Below are 20,170 nucleotides of genomic sequence, written 5' to 3' on the forward strand. Positions count from 1 at the left end.
TTTAATTAATTTAAAATGTATTTCTTTTCGTAATATCAAACTATCGAATACATTACAATATTGCTTTTTAAATAATTAGATATACCTTTGGTATTTCACAAAACTTGATTGGGGTCAAGTTGGGGTTAACTTGATCAATCTATTAGCTATTTTAAAGACGCTTAATTTCTTCACGTTTATCTATGCTATATTAAAATATTAAAATATTAAAATATTAAAATATTAAAATAAAAAGTTCGATAAAAACATACTCAGATTTTCATCTCTCTCCTATAACGTACTTTTAATAAAAATGATACGAATGATGATGATGAATAATAAAAATGACACGTGGAGGATAATATCTAAATAGACGAATTATTTTATCCAAAAAATTTGCAATCTGAATGACGAGTGAACTTTCCTTGTTTTCCCCGGTTAATAGGTTAATAGTTAATCGTCTAACGATACACCTAACGCACCATTAGGCATATCTAAATCTAAACAAGTTATCGTAAACCCTAACCGTTCTTTCGAGGCAATCTCCACGGCGATCTAAATGGAAACTTTTATTTGTTTTTTTTTTTTTTTTCGTGGCAGTTGAAAGAAAACGGGGAAACGAAGCCGGTCGTCGACTCTCGGTTCGTCGTCAAGGCAGATCTCGTCCTATTTTCATTTCTTCTTTTCTTTCGAAAAACTGAAGCCTTATCTATCTGAATAATAATAAAGTAGCGTTTATATCAGACATCGTGCGAGCCATTCGAATCACGGCGAGACGCGGTAGCAGTACACTCTTCGAGCATCGCGAGGCTCCCTTCGATTTCTCTTCTATTTTTTTTATCTCTTTACAACCTCTTCGTCCATGACTCGCGATCATCCCATTCCAATTCTTTCATCTTCCACTCGTTACCAATCACTAAAACGTGAATACCGATCTGTTCTTTCAAAAATATCCCGAAAGCTTCGATCAAGCGTTCTCTTCCCTCTTTCCGTACGGAGAGAAAAAAGAAAGAAATCGAATAATCGACGAAGTCGATGGCCAACCACGATATAAAGAGACGTATAGTACTTTATCATTTTTATTTTGCCCTCTCTATTCATTTGTTTCCCGATCACAGAAATCGAAGGATCGATCGTGATGCTCGAGAGCGATTTTCTTCTTTTTTGTCAAATGTTATGTTTCGTTTCGTTTCGTTTTTCTTTCTTTCTTTCTTTCTTTCTTTTGTTCTTTCATATCCAGAAGAAATGTCACAGAGGCCTCGTCGAAAAGCGTAACGCGTGTCCCATGGCGATTTCGTACGGCCCGTCTAACTCGTGTTTATGCGTGGTGTAAAGGTTTATTACTTTTTAATCAAGTATATAGAGCATATCATTTTTAGTCGTAATAATTATATCGATATTGAACTACCTAACCTAATATTTACAATGTTTCATTACCATCATCGTTATCATCTTTTTGTTTTTTTTTTTTTATTAACGCTCTTGGCACTACTTTTCCTCTCTCTGGTTTCCTTTCATTCGTTTCTTTCTTTTTTTCTTCATTTTTCATTTACACACAGCCTTCCATAGAATCGCGCCGCATCAGTCATTCAGAAAATCCCTTTCCTTTTCGCCCTTCGCGTCACGCGTTCCTCTCAATGATATTACCACGCTCTTCCTCCCTTTCTTCGATTCTCTATCTTTCTCCATTTCTTCTCACTTCTGGACCCGTTTTTCACACGGATACGTGCTCCACGTATTTTCACGCACGGACGCGCGCGCATACACACATACGCACGCACATCATACATACATACATACGTACATACATACATGCATACATACATACATACATACACAGAAACGCAAACAATTGACGCGAATCATTCACACGCGGATACATTCATTTTATTCTAGCGTGTGTCGCGGCGTTGTCCGCTTCTCCACGTTTTCTCCGCTTCGTCGTGTGCCTCTCTCTCTCTCTACAAAGACACGCTCCATCGCGAATTATCGCCAATAAATAATTTACTAAGTCTTTTTCGCAGCGAAACGAAACTCGATGATGAGAAATATCGTCCCGTTGGTCTGTGGTCTCGCGTCTTGGGTCGGCAGCAAACGGGCAGCAAACTCTGTCGGCTTCTAATTGCTACATCGTGTATTTTCCATGGCCAGCTTCCTATCACCTACATTGCTTCATGGTGTCTCGTGTTTTCCCCCCAGGAACAAAACGTGTCACTCTCTGCGTTACTCGTGGCTGGTGCTGCTTTACGGATCGTACCTTTGCGTCTATTCTCTCTTAAATTCTTCATAGGCCTCGCTATTTTAATATTTTTCTTCTCTCTTCCTTTTTTCTATCGTCCCTCTTTATTTCCATTCTTATCCGTTGCTCGCTTTCGCACACGCCTCGACTGATTCGTTCTCGATCCGATTCGTTTGGTGCCTCAACGGCCCACCCTCAATTCACCCTAATCCAATCTCATTAGCTGCGTTAATAAACTAACCTTGTCTCTAAATAACTTTGGAATTGTCTGAGATCTAGGCTAGAGACTGGCCGATGTATCGCAAGGTATCGAGCACCGGAAGCACCGAAGGGAACAGACCCACGAAAGCAGCACTCTTCCTCCCTCCTTCTTTCTCTCTCTTCATCTTCATCAGCCCCCGGGCGAGGACGCTGTTCCAAAAAAAAGAAACCAAGCTGAAGGACCATCCAAAGCTGTGCAATCCAAAGGAGGATCTACAGCTGCGGCGGTGGTACAAGTAGGATGTTGCAGGAGGAGGATCGTTGTATGAAATTCTTCTCTTCATCTTCTCTTCTCCTCTCTCAGGTGGTAGCGTTTTTTATCTGTCGGCGAGATTCTCCGCGCAGCCGATCCACGACCGTAGTAACAACGTGGTAGACGTATTCGTCAGCTGGCCGAACCCGTACGAACGTTTCTCCTGCGAGTCAGTCTTGAGGGATCCTCGACGGGTGGAGAATTCTCGAGGAGGGCAGAACAAGTACGACGACCTTGCTGGCAGTATCAGAGGCAACAGCAGCGCCCTTGTGCCGTGTGTCGTCGACCCGTTCCTCTGTCTTTTCTTCTCGTTGTCTCGCCACGATTTTTGGAATGGCTCGTCGCCTCTTCCACGAGATCCTTCGTCGTCCGTCGACCTCGAGGAATTCGCTGCTATTCGACGTCGTTGGGCTTGTTTGCTGCGTGACCTCAAGCGCTCTTCTTCTTGGCCGTGCCTCGGATCAGACGCGCTGTTTCTGCTGTTGTTGTTGTTCTTGTTGCTGACTCTCGTCGGTCTCGCAGGGAACCATCGTTAGGCTGGACAGGTTGCTCAAGTTGCTACTAGATTCGGAATAACTGGACAAGGTAGGTCGTCTGGGCGGCGGCGGCACCACTACGGCAGGCGTCGAGCTCCCAGGACTAGGGAACTTCCGGAACACCCTCAACAAGGAACTGCCGGCGCTGTGGCACCGGACTATACGATCCGGCGCGTCCAGCAACGCGGACTGGCTTCGGTAAGGCGGAGGGCTCTCGCTGTCGAACACCGTCCGGTTTGGTGGTGGTCGCACACACTTCTGGTAAATCTCGCTCTCCTGAAAATCGAACATTTCAGTTTTAACGTAGGTCTTCGCTTCGATTTATTTGTATTTTCAAGAAAATTATTTAAACAATAGGATTTAAGCAGAGAGGCCTGTTTCATCGGTTAAATATGACAATAGATAGATGCACTTTGCACATTTTATATATTTTCGTGTATCCTGTACATTCTACGTATTTTCACAAGTAGTTCGTACACGTAATCCGATCTTACGAGGTAGATTTTTGGAAATTTCGGAAGCACACGAAGTGGAAGTACAACGAAACGTTTTAACAAAATCGGATAGAATGAAACTTTGGAATAATCAATGGAACTGAACTTGACAATTTGCAGTCTAATCTTCCAAACGTGTCATATACGTACGGATAAACAAAAACTTCAATTCCAACGCTCAAACACGATCGATCTTTCGGAAATCCTTTTGGAAGAATTAAGTAAATGCTTGTAGGCGCCCAAACATCCATCCATCAAGAAGGAAAGAACAAAAAAAAAAAAAAAAAATTCATATTTGGTTTTCGCGAAAGTGGTGCGTGACACTGTGAGCAGAGTATCGTAAACAACCCTTCGACATACAGCGTCACCAGAGGCGACGTTTTCGTTCGGATATAAACGTAGCGTAGCGGTGAAACGTTTATTTCGCGGCAGTTCGCCAAAAATCGAAAACCGATTTCATCTGCGCGTTTCGTTCGCGATCGTGACACCAGTCAATCGAGTGAAATATCTATATCTCGAACGGTCGTCGACATTCGATTCGTAAAATGATGGCACGCTTCTATGAGAAGAGTAAAACAAATTTCACGTGCAAAATATTCGGAGAGACGGAAAAGAATTTTACAAGTTAGACGATACGACCTATGGATGTTAATAAATTCTTTTAGTATAAATATAACAATATATAGAGATGTTTTGGTAACGAAATGAGGAATATTAAAATTGAGAAGCTCGGTAAATTATTGCAATTATTGCAATGACAATTTGTAAATTAGTACATGCTGCGTATCGTAACTATGAAACCACTGAAAAACCTTTAATTTTCGTACGTTTGTAACTTGCAGGCAGCTTGTACCTACGTACGTGAGAATTGAAAGTTGTGCAGAATGAAAAATATTGCACAATCTGAAAAAAGCCATACTTTCGAAAACTCTTTCTGTTGAACGATCTTTATGAGAACAATAAGATCGTCGCAATTTTTCTAATTATAAATTACTCTATTTCGCATAAAATCCTACAAATCTTAAAATCAGGTCCATAATCTACAACTTGTAACTCGTCAATGTATTCATATTTTTATATATCGTAAATTATTGCGCAAGAGGAAAGGAATTCGACGCGAAGATACACGAACAGAGAAAGAGCGAGGGAGATGGAGCAACGTATCAGGTTGTTCCAAAAGCGTCCTTTTCTTTTACAAATCTGTCTATTACAACAATGCGTCTTTATACAAAACGTGAAACCTAATTTGCCAAACGTTCTAGCCTTTATCTTAATAGAACAAAACGATATTCGATAAAATAATATAAAACAAAAAATGTTGTTCATCTATTATTTCCCTATGAAGCGAAAGAAAGTTCTGGCACAACCTAATACCCTGGTGCACGCGTTTACACGCGTTGAATTTCTAAGATTCTAACTCGTGACCCTCGAACAGCGCCGAGAGGGTGAGCGTTTCTGTTCGATCGGCCGGCATCTGGAACTCTAGAAGCCTGGACGAGGGTAGAATTCGAATCTCCGTCGGTCGCGCCACCTCCTTCGTGGCGCGGCGAGCACGCGCGAGACGTCTCGACGCGACCTTCAGCGAAAATGGCACAAGACCCGCGGTCACTCGATCGTCTGCGAGCCTCCGAAGCAACGATATTTCCGGTGACCCGGCTGCTTAACCCTAACGAGGCCGTGGTTCATCGCACTGATTTATACAAAATCATGTTTTATATCTACTCGTAAATATTTTTTAACGAGCACGTTGCACAATTTGACGATAAAAGAATTTTATGTACATTTTTATGCGTTATACGTGCTGATACATCAGTGAATATATGTATATATCTAGCACACTGTGTAAAAGGAAAAAAGAAGACCTGAGACGTGTAATAGAAGAATGCGAAATAACGGAAGAACCAAAGGACAGAGAGAAAATACTAAATGAGACTGGAGAAGGACTAACAGAACTAAAAGTGATAATAGAGAAGAGAAGGGCAATACAAGACGGGGAGGAACGACAATAAGGAAGCACAGCAGGGAGGCAAAAGCCCAAAAGTTGCCATAGTTTTAGAGACAGAATAATTAAGGGAGTGCGATATAATAGAGTGGATAAGAGGGGAGGTAGATATACAGGGTGGTTGGTAACTGGCGGTACAAGCGGAAAGGGGATGATTCTACGCGAAAAAAGAAGTCGAAAATATAGAATAACAATTTTTTTTTTTTTTAATTTTTCCATCGAGACAACGATCTACAGTGAGATCCGTTATAACGTACCGCAGGCGTACCGAGCGAAAATTCAAAGTCGATTTTCTCGAAAACAAAGCCTCAAACGAAAAATTTTTATTCTATATTTTCGACTTCTTTTTTCGCGTAGAATCACCCCCTTTTCGCTTGTACCACCAGTTACCAACCACCCTGTATAAAAAGCGAAATAGGTAAAAGAGATGTAAAGCCGAAAGCTCGTCCAAAACCGAAAGACACGGACTAAGCAATAATAAATAATAAAATAAATATGTATATATCTAATAGATTGTTGTACATCTATGTATTTATGCATCAATGAATATTGTGTAAATTTTTATTTCTGTAAGATTCGTGTATTTATTTATCTGTTTGCGTATTAACGAATATCACGTATATTTTTATATATCACTAATCGTAAAAATTCGTAATATCCTATTATTTGTAGTCTGATTGGATGATCCTGAACTAAAGATGAAACCTAGCTAAAAGTTTGTTCCGTTCACTAGGAATTCTATGCTCTACATATTAAATACATATTTACACCCTAGAAATTATCAGTCACAAACTTTTATGTTTCCCTTCTGCAATTTAATTTACCAACAAGAACAGGATAATCCATAATAAAATGCTTGATATATTGAAATCTTGATCTTCTTCCAGACACTATCCTGCCTCGATAAATCTCCTTAAGAAGCGAACATTATTTGTTTTCAATGCGTCAAATCTTCTATATCTTCTTCCAGACATTACACAAATTCGTTTCTTCGTACACGCAATAAACATTTTCTCGACAAATTAAACCTCCATCATCTTCCTCTGTGTATTTTTTCCTCCAAGATTCAAGCTCATACTCAAGCCTTATACGTACGCGTATACACGTTCAGATTCTCTGGTTATCGCTGGCGCAAACCTTTCAAACGTAATATCACCCACCGCCTTCGCGTCTGGTAACATTTAATATCGGCATATTAATGGCATTAAACCGTGGGGGAGCAATTTTAGCCGATTAGTCGACTGGCTGGATCCAGACGTTTCGCCAACCGGCACCGTTTTCATTCGTCGAACGTGCGGCTCGATTAGCCGGTCGCTAATAAGCGCATTTTCGAGTAGCACCGACCACGTGGGTAATAACGCGTGTAAAAAAGGATAAATTTTCCACGGTCCGTGTACCCCAGATAAAATCTACGTTCCCTCGTCCAAGTCGCGGCTTTTCACTTAGCCATGTTCCTTCTCTCTCGTCTTGATTGGCTCGAGTAAAATGACTTGGGTCGATATAAATGGCTGGTGCGGTTCTCAGGTGTCGAGCACAAGACTCGTGCTACGTATTCGTTGGCGAAACACCCTGTTCCAGCGAATTCTGTTTTCGCCTCCGTGTTTAACACCGTGGACGTACGTAGACGGTGTTATTAAAGCGTGCATACACGGTAATTAACTATGCTGATTACGATGTTTAAGAATTAGTATTTACGACGCGTAGACGCGTGATCAAGAGACACGGAACGTTCCTCGTTAAAAAGAGGGTTCGTTCGTTTCCAAGTTACATCGTTTCGTTAAGAACGATTCGAATTTCGCGCCTTTTCCAGCTAGTCTTCTCAGATTGCAATTTGATTGGTTTCAGGCGAGATGCTTCGGTTTGATGTGTCTGTAAGGTGCCTTTTGGTCCTGCTGTTAAATAGATTTTATCGGCAAACGTGAGAATAAAATGTATATTTAAATAAACAGCAGATGTTTATGCGAATTCATATTTTTACGAACATAATTAAACGAAGAATGCAAAACTTAAATAATATATTAATAATAAGTACTGAACTTTGAATATTTTTCAGATATTGCATACGCTCTGTATATTTTGGATAGCTGTCATCTATTTTTGAAAAATAACGACCCTTATAAGGATCGATCATCTTTCCTTTCAAATTGTCTTACAAGACACATGTGACACTGTACATGTAAGAAATTTTTTCTTACGTTTATCCAAGGAATATGATCAAGGACTATCGTTTCGTGAAGAAAACCCGGGACACCGTGTATAGCAATGATGTTTGCAAGTTTCTGTAAACAGGTTTCTGTCCCGACAATGTGTATCATTATATTTTTGCAATTTGATGGGGGAAACGCGTCTAATTTGCATCGTAATAGGCGAAGATGTATGAAAAATTGTTTGTAAAATGCTTTTTACACGTCCTCCGATCTTAGGATTATCATAACTGTTTCCGATACTGCGATATTATCCAACGTTTTCTGTTGCTCGATGTAGCTCGTTATCCTGGATCATACTCGGCTAACTTTGGCTAATTAGCTTCGTGTCTTATAATTTCAGAATGTTGTGCTGCAAATTGATTGTGCATAATTTCAAGCACTTTTTATATTTAACATAATTGTGATCTCTTCTCGTGATTTTCACGTTATCCTCGTACACGCGTATGCTTCTAATCTATGTACATGTAACAGGTTTGCATCGATCACCTATAAGCTTCGAGTGTAATCAATAATTCGTTCGACATCTTTCGTCTCGCATTTATATTTTTGTTCTTTCATTTGTCAGGTATCAAAAATATGTCTATAAAATGAAAGGATAAATCTCCATGGATTTTTCTACAACGATCGACTTATCGACGATATCAGCAAATTGACAAGTTACAAGTTACCCTGTAGATTATAGATTTCTCTGTCCCGATTTAACAATTTGTCAGGGAACACAATACGATCAGGTAATGTCAATACTCGGTGTAAACTATTCATTTTAAATTAAACACGTTTCATTTCATTTTTACCACACGTGCATCTTATACATTAGCTACTTTCTTTATCGTACGAAATATCAAGCATCATACACAAACGCGTATGTCTTTCTGCGACTTCTATCAGATTCCCCCGATTTTCAGTCCAAGCTAACAATTGTCGTAAGATTGAAAAATTGTAAGAGTTTCTACGCGGCACCACCAATCATCGTGAGTAGACTGCACGTATTTATACCAACCATAACTTTGTATGAAATAAAGATTTGTCGCACAACTAAATATCATAACTAACGATGCACTTATCGTACGCGTATTCCTTCTCTTTTAATTCCTCATAAACGAAGAAACATGAACTCGGTCTAACCACTAAATCATAATCTTCAAAAATTCCATTGTCCAAAAGCAACCTGAATCAAAATTCGATACACGATTTCCCTAAACAGCGTCGGTTTCTGTACCACCAACAGCTATATGTATATTCCCACAGCTTTCAAACGTAAACAGAACGCCGCAAACTTGCCGAGCTACGAAGAGAGAGAGTTTAATTCGGCCAGTCTGCGTCGAAACTAACCACCTGAAGCCGCAGGAGCGAGAATAATAAAGAGAAACCCCGTTAAATATTGGAAGACAGTGGGGAACTCACCTGCTCCGGGTCGCGTAGATGAAGGGCGGTATGTGCTCCGTAAGGACGTTCCTCGCCATCTGGAAGTTGCAGCCGCGGGGGTAGGTCGAGGGCGAGGTCCTGCCGAACACTTCCAGATCGGATCGCCCGGTCTCTCGCTGCGGCCACCATCGCTTCCTGTATCCCGTCAGTGGCTCCTTCGCCGCCGCCGCCGCCTCCGCCCATCACGTCACCACCACAGTTTGGCTCACCCTCTAGTCCATCGCCGAGGCCACCATGACCGCTGTTGCCTACCTCCATTCCTGGGCTCACCGACAGCATCTATGGATCGACGAAGATTTTCTTTAGTTTACCTTCATTTTGTTTAGTTTACTTTCATATAGAATGTTTCAACAATCATAAAGGGGCACACGATATTATAGAAAGTTTCGTCACTTTGTGAACAAAACTCGCACGATAATATAATTGTTTGTTGGATCAGTCGCGGGGAGACGCGATCGCGAGGAAGCGCGTCAACGGGAGTCGTTACACTGCGTTAACACTGCGTTACACTAACAGGATATAATGTAGCGGCACGCGAACAGGACGATTCAAGTCCTGTTGTTGTTTCGCTTCGGAGTATCAAGACCGTTATGTCACAAGTATTCGTTATTTCGCTTAACCAGAATCAGACTCACCCAGAATTGGCCAAGTAACCGTGGTAATTAGATACTCGAGAAATTAATGACAATGATCTTAGGTTCAATAACGAATCCGCGGTCAACGGGATGATAGATGTACTTACTCACAAAATCTAAGTCGGACACTGTTAATATTCACTGATCGTAAGGCGTTGCTCTTTTCCTCGATGAGATCGCAAGAGAGAATGACTTTCCGTCCCGATGATGCCACAGAGGAAAACTATGAGGGGGTGTGTCTAAGGACACGAGATCATCGGATTCGTCGAGGATAGCCTTCGTTCAGGAAGTAAGGGAAATTGACGTTGCTGTTAATTGGTCAATTTGGGACAAAGACTGCTTGCCCGTTTGGAAAATCCTAATTAACAAAATCCTAAGGTTTGTGACGGACCCTCAGGCTACCTGAACTTGTGCTGTGTAGGTACACCGACATCTGGTAATCATTTTGCCCGGGTATTTCTTTTAATGACGGCTATATTATTACTCCAGTCTATCCTTTGTTAGACGGAGCGTTCGTCCCGTTGACCGCGGCTACGTTCGGCGACTGATTGTCGCCTTGAGCTCAAGCTTATTGTCACAAGCTTATTGAGCCCAAGCTTATTGTCACAAGCTTATTGAGCCCAAGCTTATTTGAAATCGCAAATAAGTACAATTGGGTAGAATGACGGCAAATTGTTTAATTACAGCTGTAGACTTTAATTACAATTTTACGGATTTTCCCGAAGTTCCAGAGGGAAGGCTCCGGTATCCTTTCATCTCCGACATACATATATTTCCAACAACTATAATATGTCGGAGATGAAAGAACATCGGGATTTCCCGGCTGGAATGTTGGGGAAAACCACAATACCCTAGTCCAGACTTTTACTATAGTTACACTTAAGTAATAAAAATAAGCAATAGTTCTAATGTTTCAATCTGGCTTTATGACGATGGGTTCGGGCTCGAAGTGACATAGCGGGTCACTAGACGTAGCCACGGTCACGGAAGGGACGTGTACCTGACAAAGGTATGGAATGATTACCAGGTATGTAAATATGAAGCCGGAATTTTTGTATAGAAAATACACGTTTATTGTATGAAAATGATTAAAAATATTTTATTCGAAGTATTGCCCATCGCTAGCTATACATTTTTCCCACCTGTCTGGCAATTGGTGGATGCCACGCCAAAAAAACTATCGCTCTTTTGAGGCAAACCAGTCATCGAGCCATTTTCGTACATTTTCGTAAGAAGTGAAGTGCTGGTCGGAAAGTGCGTGTCCCATCGATGCAAATAAATAGTAATCGGACGGAGCCAAGTCTGGTGAGTAAGCCGCGTGCGAAAGTATTTCCCAACTGAACGCTTCGATCGTTTCCTTGACCGGTTTTGCTGTATGCGATGGTGCATTATCACGAAGCAAAATTACTTTGTGTTGCCTTTTTTGATATTCTGGTCGTTTTTCACGCAAAGCTCGATTCAAATCGATCATTTGTTGTCGGTAGCGCTCGGTATTAACGGTTTCGCCAGGTTTTAACAGCTCGGTGGTCTTTCTCGGTGGTCTTCCACGTTCTTCGTTCCTCGCGTCAAAATTGCCACTTCTGAATTTTTTAAACCACTCGAAGCACTGTGATTTACCAAGAGCATGCTCACTGTAAGCTTCGACAAGCATTCGATGCGATTCTGCAGCAGTTTTCCTCAAATGGTAACAGAAAATCAATGCTGTCCGCAAATCGTAGTTTCCAGGCACAAAATTTGACATGTTCAACGCTATTACAAACTATGCTGTTGTATGAAACTTGTATTGTTCTAAGTCGAAAATGTTTGTGAGATGTCAACAAAGACCTTTGGCATCAATGACGCAGTTTAGTGATATTATCAACTAGGGTCATCTATAGGCAAATTCCGGTTTCATATTTACATCCCTGGTATATGGCCCTCATTAAGAACAAAGATTGACCCGAGAAGTAGGGACAGGAGTGTATAAGGGCAGTTCCATTTGGATCAGGGGTTAGTTACGCAGATAGTTAGTTAGCTAGCCGTTGGGCGCATGGTTGATTGAGTTATTGAGACAGTTATCCGCATCATGTATTACGTTGGTAATCGTCATCCCGTGGACCGTGGATTCGTTATCGAACCTGAACTCGTTGTCACTATCATCTCGACCATCCTATCGCTGCTACGACTCATAGCCTCTTGTAGTGTCCACATTCGTACCAAGCAACATTAGCTACATCTGCGATGGTAAAGTAAGTAAAGGATCATCGAACGCCCACAATTCCAATCCTTCTCCGACATGTATTCAGAAGATATTTATACTGTTGCGTAAGATATACGAAAAGTAGATGGACTGAGATGTAAACTGCTCTGTCGTTGTGGAACAAGTTTAGAGATGTTGTGACTGTTCTGTAGTTGTAGCTCAAGTCCAGAGATCAACTGAAGTTCGTTCTCGTGTTATTACGGAGGAAAGCTCGGTGTGGGTATGTTTATTGTATGATGAAAGCAATAATATAATAAGAATAATAGTAATGTATTATTTGGTGAAACAAAGTTGTAAAATAATACGGTAGGTTTCGAGTTAGAACTCAACTTTCCCAGGTAACGGAATATCACCCTTTAATTTTCCTTCGTAAAACGATCCATAATCTATAAGAATCCTAAAAGTATTCACATCACGAACGTTAGTGGCACGAAAGCCTGTCGTACAGTGCACATACCGGCTCCATAAATTCAATTCTCCCGCCAATTAATAATATATCAACCACCTGCGATAGCCGCCAGCAAACGCGTTACGAAATAACCAGAGGGACGCGTTTAATGTGGTACGGGGGTGAGCCATTTCGACAGTTGAATATCGTGGTTTTATGGAAAGGAAATTAGTGAATCTAAATTGTTGGCCGATAATGTAGCGTAGATATACGATTCGATCGTATAGCATAGATGTGAGCAAGAAAGTTTGAAAATTCGTCAGTCGTATCTTAATAATTTTCTGAAAGAAGGTAAACGAACGTGACAACGTTATCTGTTTTTTTTGGAAAGAAAAATCAGTTTGAATTAGTCCTTATTAGAAAATATCTTCGAACAAGGAGTTATCGAAAGTTTCACGTATCAACGCTGTTCGTTACAAACACTCGGTTTTTCAAATATTATAGGAACGAGGAATGATGTAAAATTCGCCCGAGCAAACGTACATAGTAAATCGATAAAAATCCGTCTGAAATTTCTCAAGGTTTGCTAAAATGCTAAAATATCACGAATTAAAGAGTTGCCGAATTTCGGGTATTAAATCAGAGCTATGAAAATGACGGACTTTGGATCTTCTTCTCTCACGATAAGCGTAATTATTACAAAAAACAAGCAGCTACTTTTGCTCAAATTTTATATCGATTTTTATTTAGACAGAAACACGGATCTACTCGTTTTAATTAATATCGTTTGAATTATAGTGATTGATACAGGTATACAATATTTAATTACATATTACAGACTGGTAGTTTCAGCGTTAACTTTGATCGTCTCGACTTTACCGAGACTTCTTTTTCGAAACACACACCACGCTATCGTCCACATGTACGAAGGATATTAAATCGAAGAGCGTCTTCCGGCGTCGGTTTACGATCGGCACGCTCGTATCCATGGAATAAGAAACGATACGAACGCAATCCGAATCGAACCATTGCATTGCATCGGATCATCCAACACGTTTGTCGCGAATAAAATTTTCAAGGAACCGGTCTTCGATTTATCGTCAGGATTGAAAATTTCGAATCGATCGATCGTAAAACGAACACACCGCCATTGTAACGATCGGTGGCGATGGAAAATGACAAGTTATGGTCGATCATTAAATGTGTCGATGCGGAAATCCTGGTTGAAAATGTCAAATTTTCGTCGACGAGATAAATTCATGGAATTCGACGGGTTGCCGAGTGAAATTTGACAAATTTATGGAATTCCGTGTGAACTTTTATGCTTTTGTACCGGGACTTTTATTTCTTCGAACACTTTCTTCATTTCGAAGGAGAATAATTCAACAACGCTGTCGATTTTTAAATAAATTGCAACTCGAATTAGAAAATTGCGACCCTACGAGTCAACTCTTTGTAAAATAAAATCGGCATGTTGACGTAGATTTACGATAGGTAGATACCATTTACGATTTCAATTATAAAATTGTAATCTCTTGTATGGAAAATGTTTTTCTTGATTATTCTTTCACAGCTTACACCTCTCGAAATTTGCTCTTGAAATGAAACAATAGCTTCGATATTGCAGTACGTATTTTTGTTCATCGCACAATCGCAATCAGAAAATCGCACCATGTTGTTCTCAAGTTTTGTTTAAAACAAAAACTCCATAATAATAATAACCAGCCACTTTACGATAACACGATTAATCTTACGATTCATGCGTAATGTATGTACGAAAATTTCGATCAAAATCTATACCACCTTTCGACTCGTTGCAGCTGCACTTTTTTCCTTTCTCGCTATGGTCAGCGTTAATTCACGTTTTCCTAGTTTAATCGTACATTCCGTGCGTTTTGTTTTTTAACAGCGTCCAACGTTAATTCGCCACGCGAGATTTTCATTTATTAATTTAATCGGCTTCGAATCGTAACGAACGTCGGTCGTTAAAGCAACGAACGCTGGCAGAGGCAAAAGAGAGAGAGAGAGAGAGAGAAAGAGAAAATGGAGGCACAGGCAAAAAGCCTCGCGTTTTCTCTTTTACTGAAACCACGATTAATCCTTTTCCGCGTCGACCATGTCGAATTCGTCGGGCTCGTTATCGATGTTCGATTTCACGCGGCACCGACAGGTAATTTCCACGGAAAGATCTCGGGTGAACAATACCCGCGCCATATTTCCACGTAGAATAGTTTCGAATGATCGACGTGATCGAGATTCAGTCCTTCTTGGTGCTAAAAAAAATTCCAACATCAAAGATTTCTTTTGCGTGAATTTTTGGTCAGTAATTATTGATTTTCTAACGTATGTTTCATCAGTCTTTTTTTTTCTAATTAGTCCGCGATATTTTTGGTGTTAAAGTTTTATAGTGGAAAGGGCATAGGTTTATTTATAGTGGAAAAAAATGTCAAGAATCGAAAAGTTCAATCGGACAATCTAATCCTAAAGAATTCAACGGATTAATCGTGAAAGATTGAATAGCAACGAAAAATGTAGCTTTTTGCTTTTTAAAATTATTGCAGAAATTTATTTATTTACTAGCGAAAGCGCTTTAATGGTTAATCATTTATGAACTACAGAGTATGTTAATTAATTATGAGTAAGAGAAAAATATGTTTCCGAACGGTTTTCCGTAGAAGAAAAAGCGAAGCGTTAAAATTTGAGATTAGTTTTATTAAAATAAAAATACATTTATCGTTTAGTTAAGAAGGGATCGTTATGGCATTATAAATTATTACATGCAATTTCCTCTGACTAAAATTGTTTAAATTGACAGCATTTAAATTTCTTTCTCAACAGCATATTTATGTGTGTTGGTTGTAATTCGAGTTGTTCATGGGACCAACAGGTATACAATTTCATGGACTACAGCAAACAGTCGAACCGAGTTTCAATCGGATGCATACGTGTTCAAACTAACTTTAAAATCGCTGTCGAAATGGAAATTCTACGCGAAATGAATGCAATTCACGATACCAATTCTCTTCCAGTTATAATCACTTTATACCTCGTGTTGAAGTGGTTACCACTTCTAAGAATACTCTACATCTGGTCTTTTTAGTTTTCTCAAGCACCGAAGCCATCGACAGCGTGTAGACAAAAGACTGCGACGAAGACAGACCATAAACAGTAGACAGGCGACGTTGGCTTCGGGGTTTTCAGTTATTGGGTAACACAACTAGCGTGCGGATCTGGACCAGCTCAAATTATATTCTTACTTATAATTACACTTCTATTTAAATATATTTTCTGCCATACAATTTATCCGCCAGTTTTCTCTGTTTACACATCGAATAATCTCAACATCTCGAAACGAACGTTTTGATCGTTATAGTGGTTACTTCCCCATCCCATTCGATTCATACAAATTGGATGATATCCAAAGTTACTCAAAATTTCAATTCGGAATTTTCTATTATATTATATAAACGAGACATCGTGTTCTCGAAAGTTATGTTTAGAGCAACATGTGTTCTAAATGTTGTTCATCCGCAAATAAATATTCACCTAGCAGACTATCCTGTACCTTGAACTTGAGCCCATTCTATGTGCCAAAGTTTTCCAAAGTGGAGCCAACAATCCTGCGTCATCGCTCGACCAAACTATCATCGAATCACAAAAATTTCATTTCATAGTCGTGTAATCCTACGTACCTAGTCTCTATGTACTATTTTCTACTTCTTCGTAGTTTAATACGCAAAGTAGCCAAAAAAGCCACATATTGACACAGCATCGTATTTACTCTATCGTCGTTTGATAATTTCATTCCATTTGATAATACTTTCAAGCGATCGCAAAATCTTGATACTGTACAAATGAAACGTATATACGATCCGATAACGTTACATAAGATCTGAAAAGCAATAAAAGTACAAATAGTTCTTGTAGCCACTTTAAACAGAGAACAATAGGAAATTAAAGAAGAAGAACATTAATTCGTGTAGATCAATTGATCGAAAATCTTCCTCTTCCTTTCCAGCTTTTACATCCATCGTGGTCGATCACAATGCAAGTTACGTGATTAGCGCGGTAACTACCCTAATGGTTACCTTTACTAACAGTCTCCTTGCTAAACCATAATTTACAATTCCAATTCCCAGAAGATCTAACCCTACCCAATAACCATAAACTAATTCCCTTAATTTTCCAGACAATCCCGAAAGACCTCTAACATAACTTCCAAGTAATTTCAAGTTAATTTTCCATCGCTTATCGATACCATCGTCTAATCCACGGATGGTTGGAGTACACAGAGCAACTTACAGATTGAAACGTTTCGCGTAGCTTGATTTTTCAAAAAAAAAAAAAAAAAAAGAAAACAATATACCAACGTTTAAACGATTTATCGCTATCCTATTGAAGGATGGAACAGCTCCAACTAACAGGAACCAGATGTTCATGATTATCGAAGCAGTCAAAGTGTTAAAGCATTTTGTCTGACATTGTTCACGGTTTGTTCATTCTTATTGGCAATTCAACCACACCGTAGACCGCTGACTAGAGGAATCTATACGATAATAACGCGCAAGGCCAGACGCGACAGCACAGCGGCTAGCCGTCTCCGCGTGCGCCGGTTCGTCTCGACCACGGTAACCAGTCGTCATCGGTGTGCTGTTTCCTCCCTGGGGCCAGCGGTGTTTTGCCGTGCACTGTGCCGTGCACGTATCGCGACATTATTCTAGTCCGTGACGAGCAGGGCAATTGCCCGTGACCGGGCCGACGCGACCGCGACGTATAAATTCCTCGTGTCCGTCATTTCGTGCCCGCGTTCTCTCATCTCTTCTCTCTGTTTCTCTAGTGTCTCTAGTCTACGCTACTTACGTGATCTATTTGCTACTAAACGGCAGGAAACGTTCCAAGCACCGAATATCGCGCGCGCCCTTGCCCTTTATGCACACGCTCGTCCTATTCTCCTTGCATTCTCCTATTCGTATACAGTGACAGCTCAGCGAAGACGAATTCAAATGCAAGTCATTGTAAATTAAATGTGAGATTTTTTTTTATTTTAGTAACGACGTACGAGGTGATTTTATTTTATTTTTATTGTGTTTTATTTTATTTTATCTATTTATTTGTTATTATTATTTTTTTTTTTTTTTGATAAAAGGAAGATCGTGAATAAATATTTTGTAATCGTTTTAATCGCGATAGAATGTTCGCGGTAGTTTGCTATCATTTTATGCACTTGTAATGTAATTTTGCAATTATTTTAGTCAATCATAGTGATAGGTGTTTGAATAAAATTACTTGTGAAAATTGCATCATAACGACATGTATCGTCTTGGGAATTACATTGAGACGTAACGTGGATATATTTTTGTGGATTAGGCTTCGTTGAAGTTGATGTTTCATGAGTTATGCTGTTACGTAGCGTACTTTTTCAGTACATTGTTATGAGGGAACATAATTTGCTGTATTATGTCACGGTGACACAGACAGTCTTCGAGCTACATTGTGGTGCAATATGTTTTGCAATGTGTTTTCACGATTCGCGTCACAACGAAATCTGATGTCTAGATTGCTTAAAATAACTGAAAAATCAGCTACTGAAATTTGAAATGTTTGATATATTCCTATTCATACTTCTTTATAATCTAAATTTAATTCATCGACACGGGACACCATAAGGAACTTATTTTTATAGTTCGATTTGGCTGACTCAATTTTAAACGTATAAAAGAAAAATAGAACGATGTAGAGCTTGAAACTTCCAATACAGGAAAGTAGATAACAATTTTCAGTTTCTTCAAACCTACCCAAACACGATCACGTCCCAAGAAACTCCAAAATCACAAATTTCACTATGTTCGCTATAAACACGCATTTTTCAAACACTATACTAAGTACACTCTCACTAAAAAAAGCTTCAAATAAAAAGCAAACAAACATAGAATTTGCTCAAAACTATCCAAACACGATCATGTCCTAAAGAGCTTAAGAAACCAAGTTTCACTATGTTCACTGTAAACACTCATGTTTCAAAAAAAAAAAAAAAAAAAAGAAAAACAAGTAAAGAAAAAATAAAATTCACAGGAAAAAACATACATAACACTGCACCAATAAAAACCTACAAATGTAAAACCTCTCACGATTTACGCTCTCATCTCTATGCTCGAAGAAATCAGTAGAAAATTCTACAAAAACCATCGAACGCAAACTTTCTCGCGAGAACCGATCTCTGAACCAAAAGCAGCGCGAACGTTCTCCCTTGGAACTCTGGAAACTCGTACTTCGAGGGTGAATAATCGACAAAGGGGCTGAAAGTATCTCGAAACAGTAACCTCGAGGAAATAAGCGTCGCAAGAGCGACTATAGTCTTTTCTATCGAACGCTTAAGCAACGACTATCCGCAGAAATCAAGGCGGCGCGACGCGACGCGTGTTGTGCGCGCGGAAATACGAGGATACGGTCTATGTCGTAGGTGAAACGTGGGACCGTAAGCAAAATGATCGCGGCTTGGTAACGCTACCTTTCAATGCACCACGATAAACTGGAAGACGGAACGAGATTACGTGGCATCGTTCGTCAACCGGCGCGGTGCGACGCGATGAATCTATCGTCAACGCGCTCGTTAGTCTGCGCTTGTCGTTCGTCAAACTATCTTCGACGTTTTCTCATTTTCGCGAGGAAACGTGAAAAATTGTACTGATCGGTATATTTGGTGCATTTGTGGGAAACTTGAAAGTGCAAAAATAAACACACATACAAGAGTCATTCGTGATATAATGTCAGCTGGATGAAACAAATTCTTATTTGGTTTTCGTTCCTTTGGTTATGCTCGTAAACGTTGCGAATGACGAACGTGAACTGACACTTTTATGAATAAAATCAGAGAATCGTGCGAATTGGTATTTTACAAATTTGTACTAAACGGAAATTCGTTTGCATGCTAACTGTCGCAACGAGCACTACGCTTTGGATATTTTGTAGATTTCTTTTATACTTGTTGCGTTCTTTGTATTTTCCTGTCTCTAACCATTTGGCGTACAGTATATCATAATAGAGATACAAACAAAAAGAGTAATTTGAAATTACTCTTTTCAGATTTTCAGATTAGGATCACATTTATTTAAATATTGACGGAATTTAAACGCGAGTTCAACCCTACAGTGGCTGCAAAGAGCATTGCTACATCGTTTCATTTATTACGCCGTTTACATAGAAATGAATTAGGTGCAAATATAAGAAACTTCATAATGTTTAACGCCATGTACTTTCGTGAGTACGAAAATGTGACACTACGAAAATGAATTGTACGCGATAAGAAAGACCGTTCATTGGAAAGTGAGGGTGTGCGCGCCAGTACTTTTTGTAGCCATTGTACATTGATTTCTGAGAATGGGGGAATAAAGTATACGCAAGCGACTGGTATACGAAAGAAGGAGAAAAGAACATTTCTCTTTCGAATAAATACCGTAAGCCTTTTAAAGAAGCACGTGGCGTGAAACGTGTTAATAATTCATCAACTGTCGC

The 20,170-nt window shown here is 39.7% G+C and overlaps 1 protein-coding gene across 1 annotated transcript in view; it reads right to left on the reverse strand.

The window, feature by feature from the left end:
- Positions 1-546: 546 nt before the first annotated feature.
- LOC138179118 (uncharacterized) overlaps positions 547-20,170 on the reverse strand; it is a 183,253-nt gene continuing 163,629 nt past the window's right edge. Inside the window, exons 4-5 of the mRNA XM_069111569.1 lie at positions 9,376-9,675; positions 547-3,544 (exon numbers count right to left, since the gene is read on the reverse strand). Coding sequence (XP_068967670.1) covers positions 3,194-3,544; positions 9,376-9,675 — 651 coding nt within the window. The 3' untranslated portion in view covers positions 547-3,193. The remainder of the gene's footprint in view (positions 3,545-9,375; positions 9,676-20,170) is intronic.

Source organism: Bombus flavifrons, chromosome 4 (assembly GCF_040668555.2).
Source record: "Bombus flavifrons isolate JBK064 chromosome 4, iyBomFlav1_principal, whole genome shotgun sequence".
NCBI classification, from domain to species: domain Eukaryota; kingdom Metazoa; phylum Arthropoda; class Insecta; order Hymenoptera; family Apidae; genus Bombus; species Bombus flavifrons.